This window comes from Carcharhinus amblyrhynchos, chromosome 6 (assembly GCF_965287045.1).
Source record: "Carcharhinus amblyrhynchos chromosome 6, sCarAmb.v2.hapA, whole genome shotgun sequence".
In the NCBI taxonomy this organism is placed as follows: domain Eukaryota; kingdom Metazoa; phylum Chordata; class Chondrichthyes; order Carcharhiniformes; family Carcharhinidae; genus Carcharhinus; species Carcharhinus amblyrhynchos.
Window position 1 is genome coordinate 49,257,931 of NC_137329.1, and position 22,706 is coordinate 49,280,636.

At 41.0% G+C, this 22,706-nt stretch overlaps 1 protein-coding gene across 1 annotated transcript in view; it reads left to right on the forward strand.

Moving 5' to 3' along the window:
• Nucleotides 1-9,944, forward strand: part of ptpn5 (protein tyrosine phosphatase non-receptor type 5) — a 124,006-nt gene extending 114,062 nt beyond the window's left edge. The window contains exons 12-13 of the mRNA XM_080190431.1: nt 854-967; nt 6,109-9,944. Coding sequence (XP_080046557.1) covers nt 854-967; nt 6,109-6,202 — 208 coding nt within the window. The 3' untranslated portion in view covers nt 6,203-9,944. The remainder of the gene's footprint in view (nt 1-853; nt 968-6,108) is intronic.
• Nucleotides 9,945-22,706: the final 12,762 nt, after the last annotated feature.

A 22,706-nucleotide genomic window follows, 5' to 3' on the forward strand; every position in this document is an offset into this window, starting at 1 on the left:
ATGATTCCTGTAGCGGTTGAAACGGGAAAATTCTGCCCATTTTCTCTCAAGTTGCTCACCAGGTAGTCAAAACACATTGGCCAGAATTTTATTGCCCTGCCTGCCACGGGAATCAGAGCGGACAAGGGGTGGACATTGGGAAGTTCCACTGACCTAGGGTCGGATTTTACAGTTTCGGGATGACTGAGCCTGTAAAAATCCCACCCATTTTCTCTCAGGTTGCTCACCAGGCCCACTCCACCACATCATTTACCCTGGCAGGCATTCAGATAAACTCAAATCATATTCCTCTGCAGAGACTCAGGCTTCAGCAGGAACTCCACCAGCCTCGGTAGGCACTTCGCCAGGACAACACCCCCTCTTTTTATACCCTCCCCGTTTCCTGTTCTTGTTTCAGTGTGATGCCTTTTGGGATATGCAGTGAGTGTGACTGCTATGTAGTTCTGGCTGAGAGAAAAAGTGTAGGGAGGTACTGCCCCTTCTCAACTCAGCTTAATGATGTGTTAGAAACTTTTAACTCATTCCATATTCTAATTTTAAAGTTATGAAACTCCTGCTTCTGAAATCCATTGCGTTTAGTAGTGAAATGTGAAGTGAATTAATCACTACTTCCTGATTTGTCTCATCTCCTGTTTTTGCTGGAGATGTTTTATGGTTTGGCCTTCACCTTGTTTGTTTCAAGCTAACAAAAGATCTCAAGGTTCACTCAGTTCGGTGCCTCTAATAGAGAAGATTCTCATCCAAATTCTTGTTTTAATTTCACCTGTTTGTCCCTTAAATTATTCAAAGTCTGCCGTCTTCCAGTTTCTGTGCATACAACTGTTTACATTGTTTTCTTGCTATTGTATTGCAGTGCTGGCATTGGAAGAACAGGCTGCTTCATTGCCACCAGCATCTGTTACAGAGAACTGAAGTATGCTGGTGTAGTTGACATACTGAGGACAACCTGTCAGCTAAGGATAGACAGGTCAGTGTGATCAGAAGAAGGTGACATAATGGCTTCTAATACCAGTGGGGTGAGTACAATGCAACCCATTGTGGTGGATAGCCCCATTTAATTGTAGGAAAGGTCCAGCATCAGTTCCTGATGGCAGCCCAATTAAGTGGGAAATGAAATAAATGGAGGGTTTCAATTAGCCTCATAATGAACCAAGCAACACTCAGTATTCCTGAGTCCAACATAATTTAGCGGTTATCCAGAGATTAAACTGGAGCCACATGACTTTCCTGCATCCTCTGGGTTTTGTCAGCAGTTTTCCAGGGGAGTCCCTCATAGTCAAACACTCTACCCAATGAAGGATCCAGTTGTGAGGAGGAGGTGGCCTCTTTCCCTTACCTCTAACCCTCCATCTCATGACTCTCACTCTGCAGCCACCATCCTATCCTCACTAAATTTCTGGGGTTGTATGATCATCCTGGGCCTCTGGTGGTGAAGTTATGTCAGCAGTCACTGTTTCCACTGGCAACATGGGGAGCGACTGGCATCTGATTGGCCGGCAGCCTCTGGTAGGTCACTTTTCTGCTATAAGGGGCCTCAATCATGGGAAAGGCTACTGGTGGACAGTTATGTGCTCAAAGGGCATTTGATTCCATTGGGCCTCCTCCATAGAACTGAAGGGTGAAGGATGTCACCACCAGTTCTCCAACTATTGGGCATGATGCCTGTTAGTCCAACAAAATTCCAGCCAATAACTTAATGAAAACTGAAAACACTGAAAAAATATTGAAGCCTGGAAAATAGTTTGTAGGAATTAAACAGTAGTAAATCAGACATCTTTAGCAAACATGAAAGCTCTGCTCCACAGCAATTTTAATTGAAATAAATGCCTCATGCTATTTACATTTGTACTTCAAGAATCATATTCTGTATCTGCTAAAACTGCGGCATTTGGGAATTGGAGGCACAAGCAGAGTTGATAACTGTCCTTCAGCATGCAGCATTTCCCAGTATTAAGAGAACTGTGCCTTTCCTCATGGTGTGACAGAATTTCTTGTTACTTTATATTTCCAAATAATTTAAAAATCATCTGGAGAATTAACCTTGAAAGTTTTTCTTTATTAACAAATCCTCTTAATTTGTAAGAGAATCCAGTTTAAAGACTCCCATAGTAGCTGACAAAGAAACAGATGAATAATTTTTATTGAGCTTCACATGATAACTGTTATCATCTGTTTGTATTTTATTTCAAATAGAGGTTACAGAAAGAAACAAATGTGCCAGAAACCTCCGACTTCACCCACGGCTGGGATTCTCCAGAGCCCTGTAGTGAATGAAGTTTTGGCTGACAGTTCCCGCTGACAGTAGGATCAGGGCAACATGATTAGAGAATTCTGTCCACTGTTAGATCTCCTGAGTTCGCCCTTGATAATAAAACTTCAAAAACATTAACTGCTTAAAAAAGATACATCAGTAGATATGAAAAACACTAATTATTTAAGTTTCACAAAACTTTGACTGAGAAATTGGATGATGCTGCACTCATTTTGCAAGTGTAAAATGGGCATGCTTGCATCTGCTCTGAGTCAGAAATGCACCACTTGTCATTGGCACCAAAGATGTGTACAAGGACGACATCTGAAACAAATTTAAGATTTTTGGTATATACAAATAGGGAGCTGACCAGTTGTTTGAGGCTCCTTTTGTTAAATTCAGCTGACTTGGATGCAGATGGTCCAGAAAACTAGGTCTGCCTGCAGCCCAATCAAGGTCTTTGAAGGGTTCAATGTAGGGTGCAATCAAAAAGGTACATTTTGTAAAAACATTGCTCCACATTATATCCAATAGCTACTTGTCCCTCTCGCAACAGATTTTCCTCATCACTCCCTCGATCACTAGCCCCTCCTGTTCCCATGTTAAGCCCTTAGCCTTATTATTTTCTTCCTCTCTTGATCATCTCTCTTTCCCCCAACTCAACCTAGTTCTGAAATTCTCATGATTGGCTTCCAGTTTCCTGGGGGTCCACTAAAATAATTCAACATCTACTTTGGGTGGACCACTTTGGTTCCTACACGTCCTGAAGACTTCCAAACTAAACAGGTGATTGGAATCTTATTTAAGTCATGGGACCCCGATTTTCATATTAAAAGGAGTTTCTCAGCTGAAACAAACTCCTTTTCAGACCCCTTTCAAAATGGATTCACTATTTTTGATTTATTATTGTATTGGGATACAGTGAAAAGTATTATTTCTTGTGCACGAGACAGACAAACGTATTGTTCATAGAGTACTTTGGGGAGAAGGAGAGGATAGAGTTTTGAAGTTACAAGTGGGTGAAGAGAAACATCAGCTTAATATATGCTAGAACCGTTCAAAGGTCTGATGACAGCAGAGAAGATGCTGTTCTTGTGTCTGTTGGAGTGTGTTTTTAGACTTTCCCAATGGAAGAAGGCGGATGAGAGTATGTCTAGGATACGTGGGATCCTTGATTATTTTAACTGCCTTCCCGAAGCAGTGGGAAGTACAGACAAAGTCAATGGATGGGAGGTTGGTTTTGAGTGATGGACTGGGCTACATTGACAATTCTTTGTAGTTTATTGCAGTCTTGGTCAGAGCAGGAGCCCTACCAAGCTGTGATACATCCAGATAGGATGATTTCTATGGTGCATCTGTAAAAATTGGTGAGGGTCATAGTGGACATGCCAAATATCCACAGCTTTCTGAGGAAGTAGAGGCATTAGTGGGCTTTCTTAACTATAGCATGGGCATGGACAGACTGTTGGTGAGTTGAACGTCTAGAAACTTGTCATATTGACACATTGCCAGTGTTACCCAGTGGTGACGCTATTAATACTAGACAAATGTTTCTTTTTTTTGTTGTATTGGGAGAGAGTAAGGCCTGAATATTTATGGGGTTTGAAGAGCCCTGTGCCTTAGCTAAAATGACTCTGGAACCCCAATTCTGGAAGTTCTGTCCCTATGGTTGCACATCCATGTTTATGGAGGCACTGGACATGTAAAAATGAAGTTGGGTTCAAACAGATTTATTTTCCATGAATGTAATGTCCAAAACATTACTTGTGTGCTTCAGATATTTTAGCAGAATGTCTGAAACTGTCTATGTTATTTAGCTACCCTTTTGGAGAGATCCACACACCGCTTTGGGAGAGGTCAAGTTCCCCAGAGAGGGAGATAAGGTGTATTTTGCAAGGGAATAGAAACTCTTTTGCGCTGTTAACAATAGATATGAATGTGTGCAAACAAAATTGACTCAGTGGAACGATCAAGCACCAAGGTATTTAAATCCCCAAGCCCTTTAATGTTTTGAAAAAAAAACCCTGCAGTTGAAAAAAAAATTGCTTGCAATTTCATTTGCTATCTGTTGACATAAGCTTAAAGGTTATTAATATAAGATTAATGCTGCATGACTGATCTTATCACACTGGAGGCTTGTAGGTTCACACAGGGCAGCATGGTGGCACAGCGCTAGGGACTCGGGTTCCATTCCTAGCTTGGGTCACTGTCTGTGTGGAGTCTGCATGTTCTCTCTGTCTGTGTGGGTTTCCTCCCACATCTGAAAGACATGCTGGTTAGGTGCATTGGTCATGCTAAATTCTCCCTCAGTGTATTCGAGCAGGCGCTGGAGTGTGGTGATCAGGGGATTTTCACAGTAACTTCATTGCAGTGTTAATGTAAGCCTACTTGTGACACTAATAAATAAACTTAAATTTAGTTTGATGGCTCCATGTCTTCCACGTGGGGTTATGATACAAATGTGAGTTTTTGTAGGCGAATGGATAGTTGAAGAAATTTAAATATACAGAATGCGTTTTCATCAATTAAAATATTTGTTTAAATTGAAAGTAATTCAGTGATAGGCACTTAGGATTTTATTTTACTTCATCTCAGATTGGTTCTTGATGTCTTCTCATCCTGAATGCTGAGTAAGCTGGGGTAGAGGGTGTAAGGAAACAGGGTGGTTGGGGCATGGATTGGCATGAGTCTGTACTAATTTGGCATGGAGACATTAAAGATCCAAGGGAATGAGTGGGTTTCATGGCTTGGCATGAGTAGGCATAGGCACTGTAAAGGATCATGGGGATGGTTGAGGGACTAAGTTTGACATGGAGGGTATAAGAGGCCATCAGGAGTTAGCGGGATGAAATAAGCTGGCATGGATAGGGCATGGGAAATGAGTGAGGTTGAGATGTGAGTGATGAGGGCTGTTTTCGTTTTTTTTTTACAGCTGGGATGAAGTCCCAGAGCACCAAGGCAAGACTTTTATCTGGTAGACCTGCGGTTGGATCCAAAATCTTTCCAAGGACAGTGAGCCTGACTCTTGTTAATACCCGTCTCCTCTGGAATACAAATGCAAAGATCCTGGTCACTTTCTCCCAAGTTGTTTTTGCCAAATCAGAAATTTCCCCAACTCTGCAGTAAAGGTATTTGCAGGACAGGGGTATCAAAGATTGAGATCAGGGAGTGGTTGGAAAATTCAATAGCTGCAGATGGCTCACGGTGAATGCAAAGGGAAATGCTAGACAGTTGCGACTTTGAGAATGTCTATGAATTCCCAAAGTATTGCTTTGTCAACTGAAGTGAGTTATCAATTGCACCTGTGATTATAATTTCAACATGCTACATTTTGTAACCTCCCTGAATTTAGCTGGCAGACAAGGTGGCCTGGTGGTGATCATCATACCTGCTGGTTCCCCCACTCCTGGCTCTACAACTGCTGTCTCCTCACTGTACCCACCAATTCCTCTTGCTACAGCCCACTTAGTTGGTCCCAGCAAAGCCTCTCTGGCTCACCTTTAAATCCAGAGTCTGTATTGGTCCTGTGGCGAACTGCTGCAGCAGTGGCCTCCAGTCACGCTGCTAAGAATGGACAGCTCCAGATATCTGATTAGCTGGCAAATAGTTGGGTGGAGGGGACCACGTTGGAGGGAACCATGACTTTTGACAGCCTGACGGCAATAAAATCAGGTCATGGCTTCCTAGCCCTATGGAACCTGGTCCGCCCCAATCTTTTAGTTGGCAGGGCACGGCCACCTCCTCCATGAAAAGTTCTCGCCAAGGTTACTGAGTTCCTTTGATTTTCCAAATAAATTGGAAGGATTGTGGACATTGACAGGAGGCTAATGTGATGTGTATGTTGTATTGTTTCTTAGGGGTGGAATGATCCAGACATGTGAGCAGTACCAGTTTGTGCATCATGCCCTGAGTCTGTGTGAGAGACAGCTATCCCACCAAGCAGAGGAATGAGTGACAGCCTGCCAATGAACCAGCCATGGACCAAAGTGACACAAAAAAATTCTTGACCCTTTACCAATATTTTTCATGTATGCGTGTATGTGGTTTACAACCAGAATGTTTCATTGTCACTGAAGTGGACATGCAACCATGAATGTTAGTATCCAAGCCTTTACATTTTTAAAGATCTTTTCAAATGATGCAATTGTGGAGAAGTTAAACGTTGAACAATCATTTATATTGTTAAGTGTGCACACCTGTGTTTATGCCTGAATATAAGTCTGTCACTTTTCACAGGAGCTGCAGGTAATTCACTCAAACTTCTAAACCAATACTTGGCATTGCCAAGATCAGTGATGTTCTGCCTTCATGTGAGATGTTCAACTGGATATTGAATTCCCATTACACTGTCTGAAGATCAGGGAATTCTCTCATTTCATGTTTCCCCCACCACTAAAAACAATTAACTGCATTTTCAACTCATAGCTCTTTCTGGGAAATTGCTGTGTCCGTTTGGCACAAAATCACGATGAGACACTATGTAAGTGTAAATTCCTTCCTGCTTTATTGTAGCTCCACTTATGATGGTAAAACAGAACCCGAAATCTCAAAGCATAGGAAATAATTTTAGTTTTCTGAAAGTATAATTATTAAAATTATTTTAATTTAGTTCACTTTGTTATATATTGTGTGCCAGAAGATAGATGAAATGGCATGTTACATACATTTATGTTCTAAATATTTATGTTACACATAGTTATGTTTTGTTTCTCTCTGAGTTCAAAATAACTTTGGCTAAGAGAGTGGTTGGGGAACACATATCCAGGCTTTTTGCAAATGTTATTTGAGAACTACCTGCTCTCGGATGGCATTCCAACTTGCAATAACTCTCCTGTCATTTATCAAGTGGAAACGTGAACGTTTGTGGAAGGTGGAATGAACGTCTTCTACAGGCACAGATATTATGACTTTATACCAAACTGATAGGCATTAAAAATTATTACAGGGTGAATTATAGCTTTGATCCCATGCACACGTCCCCAGACTTTCATACCTAATGTGTTAGCTTGGAGTGGAGGAAGAATCACACAGATCAGAATCAACATTTGAAAACAAGTCCGAGTCAATCTGATCTAGTTGTAATCCCCCACGCTACATTTTAACTCTGAAGAGAACTGATTTGTTTTCTTGACACACTTGCTGGAACAAACCCTATCTGCAAGTTTCTTAAATGTGTCATTAACGGTGTTTGCTTCTAGTTATTCCAGGTGTTTCAGGATTCCAACAGGACAAAGATTAGAAAGTTAAAAGCTAAATATAATTGAAATAATAAAATATATCGCAAAGATATTGATATGTTGATTTTTAATGTTGGGTAAGTGTTATTATGGTGGAGAAGAAGGACTAAATCATTCCTGGGGATAAACAGACTTGTTCCTCAGAAGTAATTCTGTGTCAGAGTTATTGGGAGTCTTTATAGTCCATTACCAGGAACGTATAATATTTCAGTTTGATAGGGAATAGGACTGTGTCCCTGCTTCTTGGAGGCTGGGCTATAATAATCCATGACAACAAAACTTGAGCTATTTCTGTTTGCTAAAACCTTGGAAACAGGAGGAGTGTCTATGATTTAATAAATGTATGTGGCTAGAAGCTTAAATTAATTTTGACTAAGGGATATTCTGCCTGGTCCTTCTTTTTGTGCTTACTTGAAACTCTTAAAACAAATTAAAGATTCAGTATACTTTGTGTCAAGAGATGAAGGGTCACATTGAAATTAACAACAGTGATATCATCACTGAGTTTTAAGGAGTTAAATAATCAGATATCAAGGCAGCATTTGATTGAACAAGGCATTTGGAGTCAATGGGAATCGGGGGAAAACTCGCTGCTGTTTGGAGTTATACCTAGTACAAAGATGGTTGTGATTGGAGGTCAATCATCTCAGTTCAGGAACATCATTCAGGTTCCTCAGGTTAGTGTCCTAGGTCCACCCACCTTAAGCTGTTTCCACCTATCATAAGGTCAGAAGTAGGAGTGTTCGCTGATGATTACAGAATGTTCAGCAGTATTCGTGACGCCTCAGATACTGAAGCAGTCCATGTCCAAATGCAGCAAGACCTGGACAATATCCAGGCTTGGGCTAACGAGTGGCAAGGAACATGTGAGCTACATAAGTGATGGGCAATGACAATCTCCAACAAGAGAGAATGTAACCATTACCCCTTGATATTCAATGGCATTACCATCGCTGAACCACCAATATCAACATCCTGAGGGTTACCATTGACCAGATACTGTGGCCACAATGGTACACTGGACGCTTGGAATCCAATGCTTTGTAATTTAACTCCTATCTCCCAAAAGCCAGTCCATTATCTTCAAAGGGGAAGCCAGGAGTGTGATGGAATACTCTTTATTTGCCTGGACGAATGCAACTTCAACAACATTCAAAAAGCTTGACCCATCCAGGACAAAGCAATTTACATGATTTGCCCCACACCCACAAACATTCACTCCTTCCACCACCAATGCATAGTGGCAGCAGTATGTACCATCTACAAGATGCACTGCAGGAATTCAATAAGGCTACTGGACAGAAACTTTCAACCCCACGACCGCTACTATCATTGGAACACCACCCTCCATCCTGACTATTAAATATCTCGTGGTTCCTAAGTGTCACTTAGTCAAAATCCTGGAACTCCCTCTCTAACAGCATGGGTGGGTGTACCTGCAACGCATGGGCTCCAGCGGTTCAAGGCAACTCACCACCTCCTTCTCAATTGGGGATTGGCAATAAATGCTCGCCTAGCCTGTGACACCCACATCCAATGAAACAATTTTTTAAAAACACAATGTTACACGCTGGTATATATTACAAATGATTTGGTGCATGACTGGAGCAATCTGCATTAGTTTGGGTAATAATTCTGAAATATAATGTAGCCAGTTGTTACAATAGAATTTCAAAGGTATTACCCATTGTTATTTCACGTGTATGATTTAGGTTCAAATCAAGGCCAAAAGAAGAAAAAGATGGAATCTTTTTAAGTACAAGGCTCTTACAGGAAACAAGTCAAAATGTGCAAAGAAGCAAATGCTCACAGCACAAATTACGAACGTCACTTGGTGACACCTCTAGGATGTTTATTAGGGAAATGAAAAAAAATTGTACTAGTGCAGTAGGTGGCATTCTTATCAAGTTGGGATTAGGATGCATCATTGACCAAGTATACAGGAGATGTGAACTTACACCCTCATTCCATCCAACTTTCGGCTAGGTGAGATGGTAAGATCATGCGGGAGGCAAAAAATCAGAAATGTGCCTGTTTTTTTGCCTCCCCCAGATTCTACTAACCCTATTTTACATAGAAACATAGAAAAGCTACAGCACAATACAGGCCCTTCAGTCCACAAAGTTGTGCCGAACATGTCCCTACCTATTTTGCTGGCAAAATCTTGGGCGCAAAACCAATTTACGTATTAATGACTTCTTTCAAATGTCATTAATGAATCCCAGACACTATCATCTGGGCTCAGTTATCTTTATCACCTCACCAGTCAAGGTTCTCCCGAAAAAGAATCACGTATGGTCCCCACCAACAGAAACCAGATGTGATGGCTTTGCCTGAGAGATCAGACGTTGTTGAAGACTCCCAGGTGGTCGGGGTCAGGACTAGGCAGTGCCCATGGTGTCCACCTGGCACTGCCCACTTGGCACCCTGGCACAGTCAAGGGCAGTGCCAAGACGGTTGGGGCCTGAGTGGGGGGGAGAGGTAGATGGGGGAGAAAGGAGCTCCAGAGGGATGGTAATTGGGGTGAGAGGGAGGGAGGGAGGAAGGGGGGGAATTCTGCTGGGCTGGGAGGGAGGAGAATTCCAGGAGTGAGGAGAGAACTAGGGTTTCATCAACTGGGGGAAGGGTGGTGATGATGTTGGGGGGCGGGGGGGGGGGGGGGGGGGGCGGTGGTGGTGGTGGTGCAATGTTGCAGGTCATTTGTAGGTTGGTTCACTCCAAAGGCACAAGCCAGGTTTGATGTGTTTTTATTAAAAAACTCTCCTGGGACACCATGTTGAGGAAGCATATCTCATGTACACTGGGACATCAGGGTGCTTGTACAATGGGGCCCCGAGAGTTCAGCAGCCAACTTTCCTGAGTCTGAACCTCCCGTTTTCTCACTCATTCGGCACTTAGAATCTTTTTTCATAAAATTCCGCCCAGGAGTTTTAGGCTGTTTTTACACATGCTAATAGATGTTGTCCTTTGGTACGAGTTCAATAGTATTCCAATCTTCAATAATGTGACATGAACCCAAGACCCTGGTTGAGGCCGTCCTCATGTGTGCAGAATTTGGCTATCAGTCTCTGCTCAGCAACTCTGCGCTGTCGTGTGTCGCGAAGGCCGCCTTGGAGAATGCTTACCCGAAGATCAGAGGCCGAATGCCCGTGGCCACTGAAGTGTTCCCCAACAGGAAGAGAACAGCTTTGCCTGGTGATTGTCAAATGGTGTTCATTCATCCGTTGTCGTAGCACCTGCATGGTCTCCCCAATGTACCATGCCTCGGCTGTCCCGAGGAGCGACTGATAGCCAAGTTCCACACACATGAGGATGGCCTCAACCGGGATCTTGGGTTCATGTCACACTATTTGTAACCCACACAACTTGCCTGGTCTTACAAAATCTCACTAACTTTCCGGTCGGGAAACAATACACATCTTTTTAACCTGTGCTTAGTGCTCTCTGCACTCACATTGTCTGTACCTTTAAGGCTTGATTAGCTGCAAAGACTCACATTCCAATCATTATTCATGTAAATTGAATTTGTGTCTTTATATGCCCTGTTCATGATCAGAACTGCCACCCACCTGAGGAAGGAATAGCCAGTTCCAAAAGCTAGTGATGTTTGCTACAAATAAACCTGTTGGACTTTAACCTGGTGTTGTGGGACTCTGTTTACCCCATAAATGTGGACCAGGCTTGATCACCCTGCTGGTGGGGACAGAGGCCATTGAGGAGCCCTCCCAGGATGTTGGGGCAAGGGGGTGCCCCTGGGGCAGTGTCAGCTTTGCACCTTCAGCCTGGCACCCTAGCACTGCCCATGGGGCACTAAAGGGGTGGAGCCTGAGAGGGCAGCGCCTACTGAGCTGGCCGATTGATAGTGGTGGTAGAGGGGTTGGCGTGGAGAGTCTCGCTTCGCATTCTGCATTAGTTGGGGGGGGGTGCGATTAGGGCCGGACATGGGGTGAGGGAAGGAACATCTAGCCACTGGGGGGTATCTGGGCTGACCATGGAAGTGAGAGTTTTGGGGCTAGCCATGGGGAGGGCCATGTCAACAACAAGATTGCAACAGTCTCATTCATGATCATAAATAGACAATTCCATTTTCTACAGAAATGCAGAGTTCTACAGATACACAGATTGCTCCATCCTCCATGTTTTACAATGGTTTTCCAGTGTTTAGTGTGAAAATGTTTCAGTGCTTCAGGATTAATATATATACAAGATACAACTAATCTCACACTGTGTCAGTACTTCATGCAAATTTTGACTGTGATGACCAGGGCATAGAGGGTCGAACAGCCCTCAGGTGTTGAGGGACATGGTACCCTGGCACTGGAAACCTGGCCTTTTATTTAAATCAGAGGTCAGGGCATCCTTTAAAGATTACACCCCGATCTCAGGATTTGTGGTCTTACCAGTTGATGGTGCAAATCTTGCTTCCACTTTTAAATGCACAGTGTGTTGTTCAATCAAGTGAGAAAAGCCAGCTGTGAAGCCTGCGAGCTTGAGACCAGTTTTCTTGCCTGAGCCACTGTATTTTTTGGAATATTCTGCCCCACCTATTTCACCTTCTACTATTATGGCAATTGCATGATACAACAATAAAGAAATTGTTCATTAATAATGCCAATCAATAATTACCAAGTATATTGAATTTAAAACCCAGACAGGCTATTTGGTTCAAAAGGTCTCTGTCTACATTTATACTCCACTTGAGCCTTCTCCCACCAATTTTCATCTCACCATATTTGCGTATTCTTCTCTTCCTTTCTCCTTCATATTTATTTAGCTTCCCTTAAGTGTATATATGCTATTTATCTCAATCACTCAATGCAGTAATAAGTCTACAATAGGCCCAGGCATGAAACAAGGAATAGAAAACTTTGGGAACCATATGTTATCTCTTTCTCCCAAGCAGGCTGAACTGACCAAATGTCAGGTCACACATGACTCATGTGCTATATCTCTAAATATTATTTTCTAAACTAAATTTAAATTGTTTTTAAATAAGTCACGATTTTCCGCTTCCACCTGTTTTTTTCAAAAGTACGTCTATGTTTAATAAGTTTTGCTACCATTCTTTATTTGTAGGTAATGTGTAAGTTAAATATATCCCTGGAAAGCCCTTCCATCGATTTACAACTTGCTATTGTAAATATTTCCACAGATTAATTTTTATCTGACCGTCTTTAGTGTTGAAATGTCATCTTGTTCCACTGTTCTAGACAAAATGTAACTGCTTGTCATGGTCTACATTAAACAATCCTTTCAGAAAACAGCAAGCACATCACTTCTCAACTTCCTCTATTCCAGTGCCCATTTTGTCTAACTGCTTCTCAAAATCCAATCCCATCTTGCCTCAACCATTCTTTCAAGTTTAGGCTGTCATTGTCACAGAAGCTTAGGTTTACTGATATTATACTTAATGAGTCTGGATGAGAAATGCCTCAAATGTGCCAGAGAGAAATGCCACTAGACCAGTTTGGACTTCAATGTAATTTGTTAACATTGATCTTGAGGTTCCTATTTCAGTTCCTGGACTTTAATGAGTTTGGTAATCTCAACTATCATGATATTGATGGTGATATAATTGTTCTTAGTAGTATTAATAATTCCAGTGTTTCATAAATCATGTGACAAACTTTTAAAAATCAACACAGTTGGTATAAAAATTATGGGAGAATGTTCTTAGTCAGGAAGAGACAACTTTGCATGAATGCAGGAAGTTACATTCCCTGAAAATGATGTTGTATTGGAATCCCAACATCATTCCACTGTCTTTCAGGAACCCTTTTAGATCTGCATTCTGACTTTCCAGCCAGAGTACTGGAGTCATAATACTTCTGCAGTTCACCAGGTTGTGAGGGGCATAGCAGGAAGTTATTGTTGAAGCTAGCCTGATAGCAACAGTATAAAGACTGAAATCAGAAAATGTCTGGTCAGCCATGGTGAAAGGCTAGCACAACAGAAATGCATCTTTCAGCCTGAATTCACTGATTTTGTTTTGAATCAAAGGTTTTTGTTCAGTGCTTTGTATTCCACCAAATTCAAACTCAACTCCCTGGCTCTGGAAACTACCTGCAACCTGAGAGCAAACCATTCTGCACTTGCTTGGACCTCTGAAGAAGAGCTGCAACTTAGCTCCAGTCATAGTGACAAGAGCGGTGGCTGCCGCCTTCTCCATGGCCACATGCAACTTCACAGATCAGAGTGGATGAGGATTGAGCTGCACTTGTATGGATATGATAGCCCCAGTACAGGGTCAATCGGCTTTGGATCAGCTTCTGTGCCTTCTACAAGCAGCAGGTCCTCAGAAAGCACAGGCTCTCAGCAGGCAGTTGCAGACAATTTCAGCTTTTTGAAAGCAGACTCCTTCCAGAAGTCGGTGACCACACTGGCCATGGTTATAGTAAAGTTCTTGGGATGGAACAGTAACATTCATTCAGGAGTAGAACTGCACAGATAGTTAAAACAATGGATTTTTAAAAATTCTCTTTCCAGACTCCCTCTCCTATACAAATGAATGGTAGCCTTAAGTAGACAAAGAGCACAATGCTGTTATCAACATGCTACGTACCCTTCACTTCCGAGTAAATGAGAGGCGTCGCATATTTCAATAATTTGTTTTCAAAAATATAAACAATAAACTTCACACCACTTGAACACTGAACTTCACCAGTAACATTATTACTATTCTGACTTCTGTATCGACTGCACTCTATCACATATAATAAGATGAAAGATCTGTTCCCCAGCTGAAAATAGTCAATTTTCTAAAATTATCACTTTTGTATGATGGGCCTTTTCTGTTTTCGGGTTTCATCTGATATAACTCAACTAAAACACTCTTCATCTGAGATGTTGATATTTGAATTGGATTTGATGTTTATGAATAGTGTTTTCAGTGTTTTGAAGAATGATACATGCTGTGTGAATATTTGTGAACCATACTTAGCAGTGATCATTGATCTATAATGACTGGACGTTATAAAGGGATTATTTGCTTTAATCTGTGGTACTGCAGGTGGTTCAGACATCTTGGGCAGATCACAAAGATTTGATATTATTGCTGTTTGACATAGTCAAAAGTAATTGATTTTGTGCTCTACCAATTTTGTGGTCAAATCTTGGGAACCATACCTTTTCCAAAGGAATTGTTTGGTTTTGACAATTCCCTGATGACTTTCACATGCTTTATCCACAGTATTTTCTTTCACTGTTTGTGAATTACAATAGTTGCTGCGTAATAAAAGATCAGGGTCGGAATTCTCCAACCTCACCCACAGCTGGGATTCTCCAGTCACGTTGCTGTGAATGGAGATTTGGTTGAGTGCCGAATTTCTGTTCCCGCTGGTAGCAGTAGCAGAACATGCAAGACCAGAGAATTCTGACGCAAATGTGGTTGCAATGTGTGAGCTCATTTTGAACATTATAAAGACTTTGTAGTGTGTAAGTGATTTCATTTGTAGAAACTCTTCCAATTGCATCTTTCCAGTTTTGTGCGTCCATAGCTGTCACAAATAGTTACAATATCACTTCTTGTTTTGATGCCATTTTGATGTCAGCTAGTTTCAACGACTTCAGCAACACATTTACACTGAATTAAGATGTTGTTCAGCAACTGTTTCTTCATGATTAGATTGACTGTTGGCCACAGATGTCATGAAAGATTGTCTGCTCGGTTGAGCTTGCCTGGCTGATTCTCAACGTAGAATTTGTACTCTTGTAGTTGGAGTTTCCAACAGTCTATTCGAGTAGGTGGTCTGCTATATGGATTGTTAAACAAACTTAGTCGTGGTCTGTTACCAAACTTGCTTCCATACAAATAGAGATGCAAGTGTAAGATCTCCTATCTGATTGAAAAGTGCACAATGCAATTCTCAATACACTGTAGCCGTCTAGGCGATCACAGTCCTCATTCTTTTTATGTCAATTCCTGGCAGGGATCTGCTGATGACTTCTGCGCCAATACTTGTGTGCTGAGCCCTGAAAGTATTATTCAGTTTGACACTGATGGGGCCTGACAAATTCTTGTCATCTTTGCTTCAGTCTTAGGTCCAAGAGGGTCATGGATTGCTCTTACATGCAATCAAGTCTCCATTAGATCAACAAGCAAATGGTAGATGAGTGATGAAAGGAGGAGAAGGGCTGACTCAGGAACACAAAGGGGATTTACACATGAAGACAAGCGGTATGGTAGAAAAATACTTGCTTTTTTTTTTACCAAAGAAGAAGATGCTGTATGAGTCATGACGCAACATAAAAAGGTAGAAAGATAATGCAGAGACTTGAAAGGTTTAAAATTGATTAGGAGATGGCGTTGGATAGACTGTCCATAACTGGGGTTGAGACGGCACCAGGGTCAGATGTGATGCATCTAAGGATGCTGAGGGAAGTGAAAATGGAAACTGAGGAAGCACTGGACATAATTTTCCAATCGCTCTTCAGGGTGGGGCCAGAGGGTGGAAAATTCTACCTGTTACATTCTTGTTCAAAAAAGCATTCAAAGACAAGTCTAGCAACTGTACACCAGTCAGTTACAGTGGTGAGAAGGTTGTTAGAAACAATAATTTGGGACAAAATTAATAGTCACCAGTAAATGCAGAGTAATTAAGGAAAGCCATCATGGATTTGTCAAAGGCAAATTATGTTTAACTAATTTTCTGGAGATCTTTGATGAGCTAACAGAGAAGGCTGATGAGGCTAATGTTGTTGATGTGGTGTAAATGTTTGATTTGGTTTGATTTATTATTGTCACATATATTAATATACAATGAAAAGTATTATTTCTTGCACGCTATAGAGACAAACATACAGTTCATAGAGAAGGAAACGAGAGAGTGCAGAATGCAGTGTTACAGTCATAGCTAGGGCGTAGAGAAAGATTAACTTAATACAAAGTAAGTTCATTCAAAAGTCTGACAGCAACAGGGAAGAAGCTGTTCTTGAGGCGGTTGGTATGTGACCTCAGGCTTTTGTACCTTTTTCCTGAAGGAAGAAGGTGGAAGAGAGAACTTCCAGGGTGCATGGGGTCCTTAATTATGCTGGCTGCTTTGTCGAGGCAGCAGGAAGTGTAGACAATCAATGGATTGGAGCTAGTTTGTGTTATGGATTGGGCTACATTCATGACTTTTTGCAGTGTCTTGCAGTCTTAGGCAGAGCAGGAGCCATACCAATCTGTGATACAACCAGAAAGAATGCTTTCTATGGTGCACCTGTAAACGTTGGTGAGAGTCGTAGCTGACATGCCCACTTTCCTTAGTCTTCTGAGAAAGTAGAGGCATTGGTGGGCTTTCTTAACTATAGTATCAACATGGGCAGACGACAACAGATTATTGGTGATCTGGACTCCTAAAAACTTGAAGCTTTCTTTTCTCCTTCTTTCCAGTGATGTAGGCAGCGGCATGTTCTCTTTATGATTCCTGAAGTCAATGACAATCTTCCAGAAGACATTTGATCAAGTGTCACAAAACAGACTTGTGGACAAAGTAATAGCTTCTGGAATAAAATGGACAGCAGCAATACAGATAGAAAATCTGCTGAGCAAGAGAAACAGAGAGTAATGGGTAATGGATGTTTTTTGAACTGAAAGAAGATTTGTAGTGGAGCTCCCCAAAGGTCGGTATTGGGACTTCTGATCTTTCTGATGTTTGTTAATGTCCTCAATCTTGGTGGACAGGGTACAACTTCAAAATTTGCAGATGATACAAAGCTTAGAAGGATTGTGAACTGTGAGGAGGATGCAGTCAGTGGTTAGAATCGGGAATGCACTGCCTGAAAGTATGGTGGAGGCAAATTCAATCAACGCACACAGGAGGGAGTTGGATTGTCATCTGAAAAGAAAGAATGTACAGTTTATGGGGAGAAGGTGGGAAGTGACACTAGGTAAATTGCTCCTACAAAAAGCTGCAGAAACAACAAGCTGAATGGCTTCCTTCTGTGCTGTAACAATTCTATGACTCTGTGAACTAAGTACTGACATTTTCCTATTGAAAACCCTGCAAAATCTGGGCTAAAATTACAGCATCTGAAAATGCAATATAAAAATCTTCATAAAAATCCTACTTCTCATATTATAAAAGAAATAACACACACTGTAATCATGATTGGCTGCCTCCTGATAGGTTGGAACCTATTTTGCGTGTTCCAGCTTAATACACAAATAAATTAAGAATTAACTTAGCTATAGTGGAGAATTAACTTAGCTATAGTGGAGTAGCAATAACCACCCCCAAATCCAAGTTATTTAAAATATGATAGTGGAAGTTAAGTCAATATAAAAATATGAATAACCGACAGGTAAAGACATGATGGTCCATCCAGCTTGTCCCCCACAATTGCAAATCAATATATGACCTTTCCCCACACATAAAATATACATATACCAAACATCAATGCCAATGATTAGTTTTAATCATTAACTTAATTTGCATTACATATAAATAGTTTAACATGACAGATAATAGCCATGCAAAACAATAGATGGTGAACAGTACAGTTATGCCGCTGTTTTATTGACTGGCAACCAATTGCAACCTAAAGTCCTCTTTGTGGAGCCACAAACCTCAAAAGTTCTTCATACTGAAGAGTGCAAAACAATACGCACTAGCAGGAGGTGAAAGCTTAAGAATAAGAGTACATTTGGAATTGAACGACACAGTGGAAGAAAAACACTTGAGACTTTTTTTTAAAGCAGGATGGAAGGAATTGAAAAGAGAGGACACAATTATACAGGGAAATTTTTCCGTCCTGCCTGCCATGGGAAATGGGGTGGAGGGGTAGAGGGGTGGAACTATGCAAAGGTCTGTTGATCTTGGGCTGGATTTTCTGGTTTTGGGACGAGTGCGACCGGAAGATCCTACCCTTGATGTTACAGGGATGGAGGGATTGTGCAGGAATTTGGAATTTAGGCCAAAAATTTAAGTCAATTTCCAGAGCTTCAAAAGGGCCCAAGCCAAGACAGACCGAGAGATAGAAAGGCAATCCTGTGCTGCACTGTGGCTCAGTCTCTCCATTTCCAGCTTTTCTCCAGCAGGATAGATACCTATTTGGGGCTGTGCAGAGCTGTTCTCTGCAGCCAAATCACTGAACAGTGGACAGAAAATCAGTAACCTGAACAATAAATTGGAAAACTGTGCACCCACAATTTTCTGATCTGCACGTGAGTCATCACACTGCAGATGAAGGGGACCGTTCTCCCAAAAAAATTCTAAGTCGAATTTGTGGGAAAATTGGAGTAATTCATGCTGGTGTTTTCTGTGGGAGTTCAGACTAGAATCTCCCACACTCTGCAATGCAGAGGCACCAGTGTGAATGTCATTAGGGTGTAGCTGGAAAATACAGCAAGACATTCAAAACTCCATTGACTTTGGTGGGATTGCAAAGCCTTGTCAGCAGGTGGGGCTTTCATCCATTGTCATTTAGAGAAGAATTGAAACTGAGGCCACTCTTCATGTTCAGATGGATAAAAAGATCCCATATAAAGAGAAGTAGTGAGTTGTCTTGAAGTTCTGGCCAATATTTTTCTTTCAGACAAAAGCAGATTAACTAAGCATTTATCAAGTTTGCTGTGTGGCATCTCTCTGTGCACAGAATTTCAGTTGTGTTCGCCCTTTCTTAAAAACAGTCCACTTTAAAGATCAATATTAATTGGTTGTGTCGTACATTCAGACACCCTATGGAGGTGACAAAATACTAGGTAAATGCACGATTTTGCTTGCACAAGAATAGTTGCTGGTGTCAAGCCAATTTTTCCTTTGCTGAAAGGGTTGAAGGGGAAGCCAGATTCTGATTACCAGTAGGTAGCAGCAGACCAACCTTATTTGTACAGTCCTAGATATCACTAAGCCTCCCTGCTATTTGTTATGATGTTCAGTTTGTGTATGAACTCACTTGCTGAAATTTTCACTTCAGGAGTTTGAATCTTTTTGAACTCTTACTCTAAGGCTGTTGAAACTGCATATTTCAATTTTCACAAAAAGACTTGAGAAACTATTTTACATTGTAGCAAATTATTTTTGTACTCTGCCATAGTTTATTCAGCTGCATTGTTACTACTGAACTCTGGTCACATATTTATTCTTGTATTTACTGTGTTCTGCTTGTCGTTTGTATGGTCTGTTTGTGATTATTCGTGAGCAGAAAATTTAGTCTGACCAGGTTAATTTCCAGTTTTTCAGTCACTTGTCCTACAGGGGAGGCAGATCTGCAGCCCGCTATGGGTCTTCTTTGTTCTTGGAAAAACATGAAACACTTGTGAAAGGGGCTGCAGTGCGTATGTTCATCAGATAAAAACAGCAGATGCCTGACCAGCAGTTAGGCAATTATTTAGTAAGTCATTATTTAGACATTGAGCACAGAACTTGATGACTCAGTATAACACGAACAAGCCTGGAATGAGGCAAGAGATTTGGAAAATGTTTTTTACTCCAGACTAACGGATACATAGAAGAAACTCTCAGATAAAGTAGTCAATACTGTATCAATAAATAATTTTTACATGATTTGGTTAGAGCTGTGAATGGTTCATGAAGAGAGTGCGCTTGATCAATCCCTTAGGTAGGGCAATTAGGAGAGTAAATATGTGGATTTGCAGAGATAGGACCTAGGTGTGATTGTTGTCGGTGCTGGCTGTATGGGCGAAATGGCATCCTTCTGCACTGTAGGGATTCTATGATTAGTTCATAATTCCCCTTCATGGAAATATCAATTTACTTTTTGCAGAAATACTGGTGACAATGTACTTGCAATAGACCAAGATTCTCCAGACTGGATTTTCTCCCGAACACCATCACATCTGTGCCCTGACCCAAATTTTCTCCTCCCCACTCCAGCAGGGAAAGTTACAACTGCCCATTCACTACCCTACTATTTGAAAATTATAATAGGGAGATGGAGCCATTCAACTGAAATGGCTTTCTTGGCATATGTCATTGATCCTGCTGACCCCATCGCCTGCAAAGTGTTGGTAATCCCTGAGTCAATAGCAGAAGGTCCAGTGATGTCTCTTTTTAGAGTAAAAGGGCCCAGTGATGGGAATTTCTCTCTCATCCTCTACAGGGCCTTTAACTATATTTTTGTGGCTTGCAGTTCTCTAACAGAAGTTCCACAGTTTCAGGATACATTTGCCCTTCCAATGAGGGCTTCTGCTCCTTCGCAGCCAAATTATGTTGCACAGCAGTGTAGATTTACCTTCCTTTAAGGAATCTGTCACAGCCTGAAACAAGGTTATGAATTCAAAGACAGCACTGCTTAAAAGTCTGTAAAATGTAAAAATAAACAGGGGATGGGTGGGTGGCATGGGGTGCCTGATATGCCCCTGCCATTGTCTACCCTGTATGCCCTAGGACATATTCATCAGAAAATTTACACAAATTGAAATCTCATGTTTTATACTGGACTGAAAAACATGAAATTATTTGACCAAGGGGTGCATTTAGTATATGGCATGTTAAATGTTTAATAGAAATAAAGTCTCAGTCTCACTTTTACAAGCTTAGTTTACAAAAGACCAAGAGGATGTTGACCTTTCCAAGAACTTTGTTCAATATGATGCAGTGTCAAATGGTTTAATGTAACTTTTTAACAAAAAGTGTTGGAGGTGTTTAAGAATTTTAATAAAAATAAAGAATTCATTGACCTACCCAGTTTCCAACATTTTGTTTCATTGGTGACTCAGAAGTTCCCCAAATGGTCGACTTTGTAGCTATAATAAACAGACAAGACTATTTCAGTAGAAGAAAACTGCTCTCTCCTGCGCCTTGTTTGAGTACAATGTTCTATCTCTAATATCTGTGTATCTACTTATACCTCCTTTTCATTCCATATTTCTGTATTGTATTTCATCCAAAACTCTGCTACCTGTTTACTAACTTTCACTCAAGTCCCTTTCATATGGCTACAGTGTGATTGCTGACTTACATTAGTTTCCTGTCTAACAAACTTCGACTTTAAAATTCTCATCCTTATTTTAAATTCTCTCTATGGCCTTTTTATCTTTATGTGGCTCGCTGTCACATTTTAACTCCTTTGAAGCACCTTGAAATGATTTTACTATATTAAAGAGGCCATATAAAACATGTTGTTGCATTGGAACTGCATTCTGGTCTGGTACTAATCGGACAGGATCTTCGGGTGATTTGAAGAAAAGGTCAGTTTTATAACAAAGGATGGGTAGAAGAAAGTAACAAGACACTAACAGAGTAAAGGGGCTCTTTCTCATCAATCCCTCATAAGTCACTTGTGATGTCCTTCATGGTGTGTTGGAGGACTTGCAGATTTATAGCAGCAACAGTTATGCTACATGGTATATAATGTACAATCAGGGCTAAAATAACCAAATAAAGCAAAAAAATGATGTTTTGTTTTATTTTGCATCATTCTAAGGATGGAATTCTATGATTCAATCCATGTAAGTGAGGACTGGTTACCTCTGTTGGCAAATATTGTGATTCAGGAACATCAGTAGTGCAGGTTTAATTCCCTTTCTGTCTAAGGGAGACTTGGCACCTGTTTCCTCACCATGCCCTTGAGAGTGGAAAGCAAGTGCAAACATCCACTGATTAAAAACTGCCTAAATAATAGTTCAGGATGAAGCATCAGCAGACAATGACCTATTTCCAACACATGAATGAATCCATTTAGGTGTGTAAACCTTAAATGAGAACCCTTCATTATAATGTGGGGGAGGTGGGGGGGGGAGTGTTGAAAAGTGTTTCAGCTGGACAAGTATGGCCAAATGTGCTAATGTAGTTTTGGTATTGTTGTACAAGGAATACATTAATCTTCTTTGACTCCTTCTTGTCAAGTACTTAAAGCTGTACCAGTTCTAACAATCAGAGAGGAGATCTATTATATCAGTAATACATCTGCTGGCCATTCTGTAGGCACCCTGTATTTGCTGGTTCTAGAATGATCAAATGTTGACTGCCACACAAATACATATATACTTTTAATACTCCTTTTGAACATGTCCTTACACTCAGATTTTCAAAAAGGGCCAAGATTATCTGTCTGGACCCAGCTAAAGAAACCTGCCTTCCCTAACAAAAATTCTCAAAGGAAGTTATCACTGAATTCCACATGCTGTTTCAGCCTATGTCAATTGCTTTCAAATCAAATTGCTTTTAACATAAGTGATATTGCAAGTCATTTTCTTTAAAGCTTTGTACATCAGTATTATTCCAGTGCTTTGCTTCCTACTATCTAATCAAACTACAAACAGCTTAATAAGT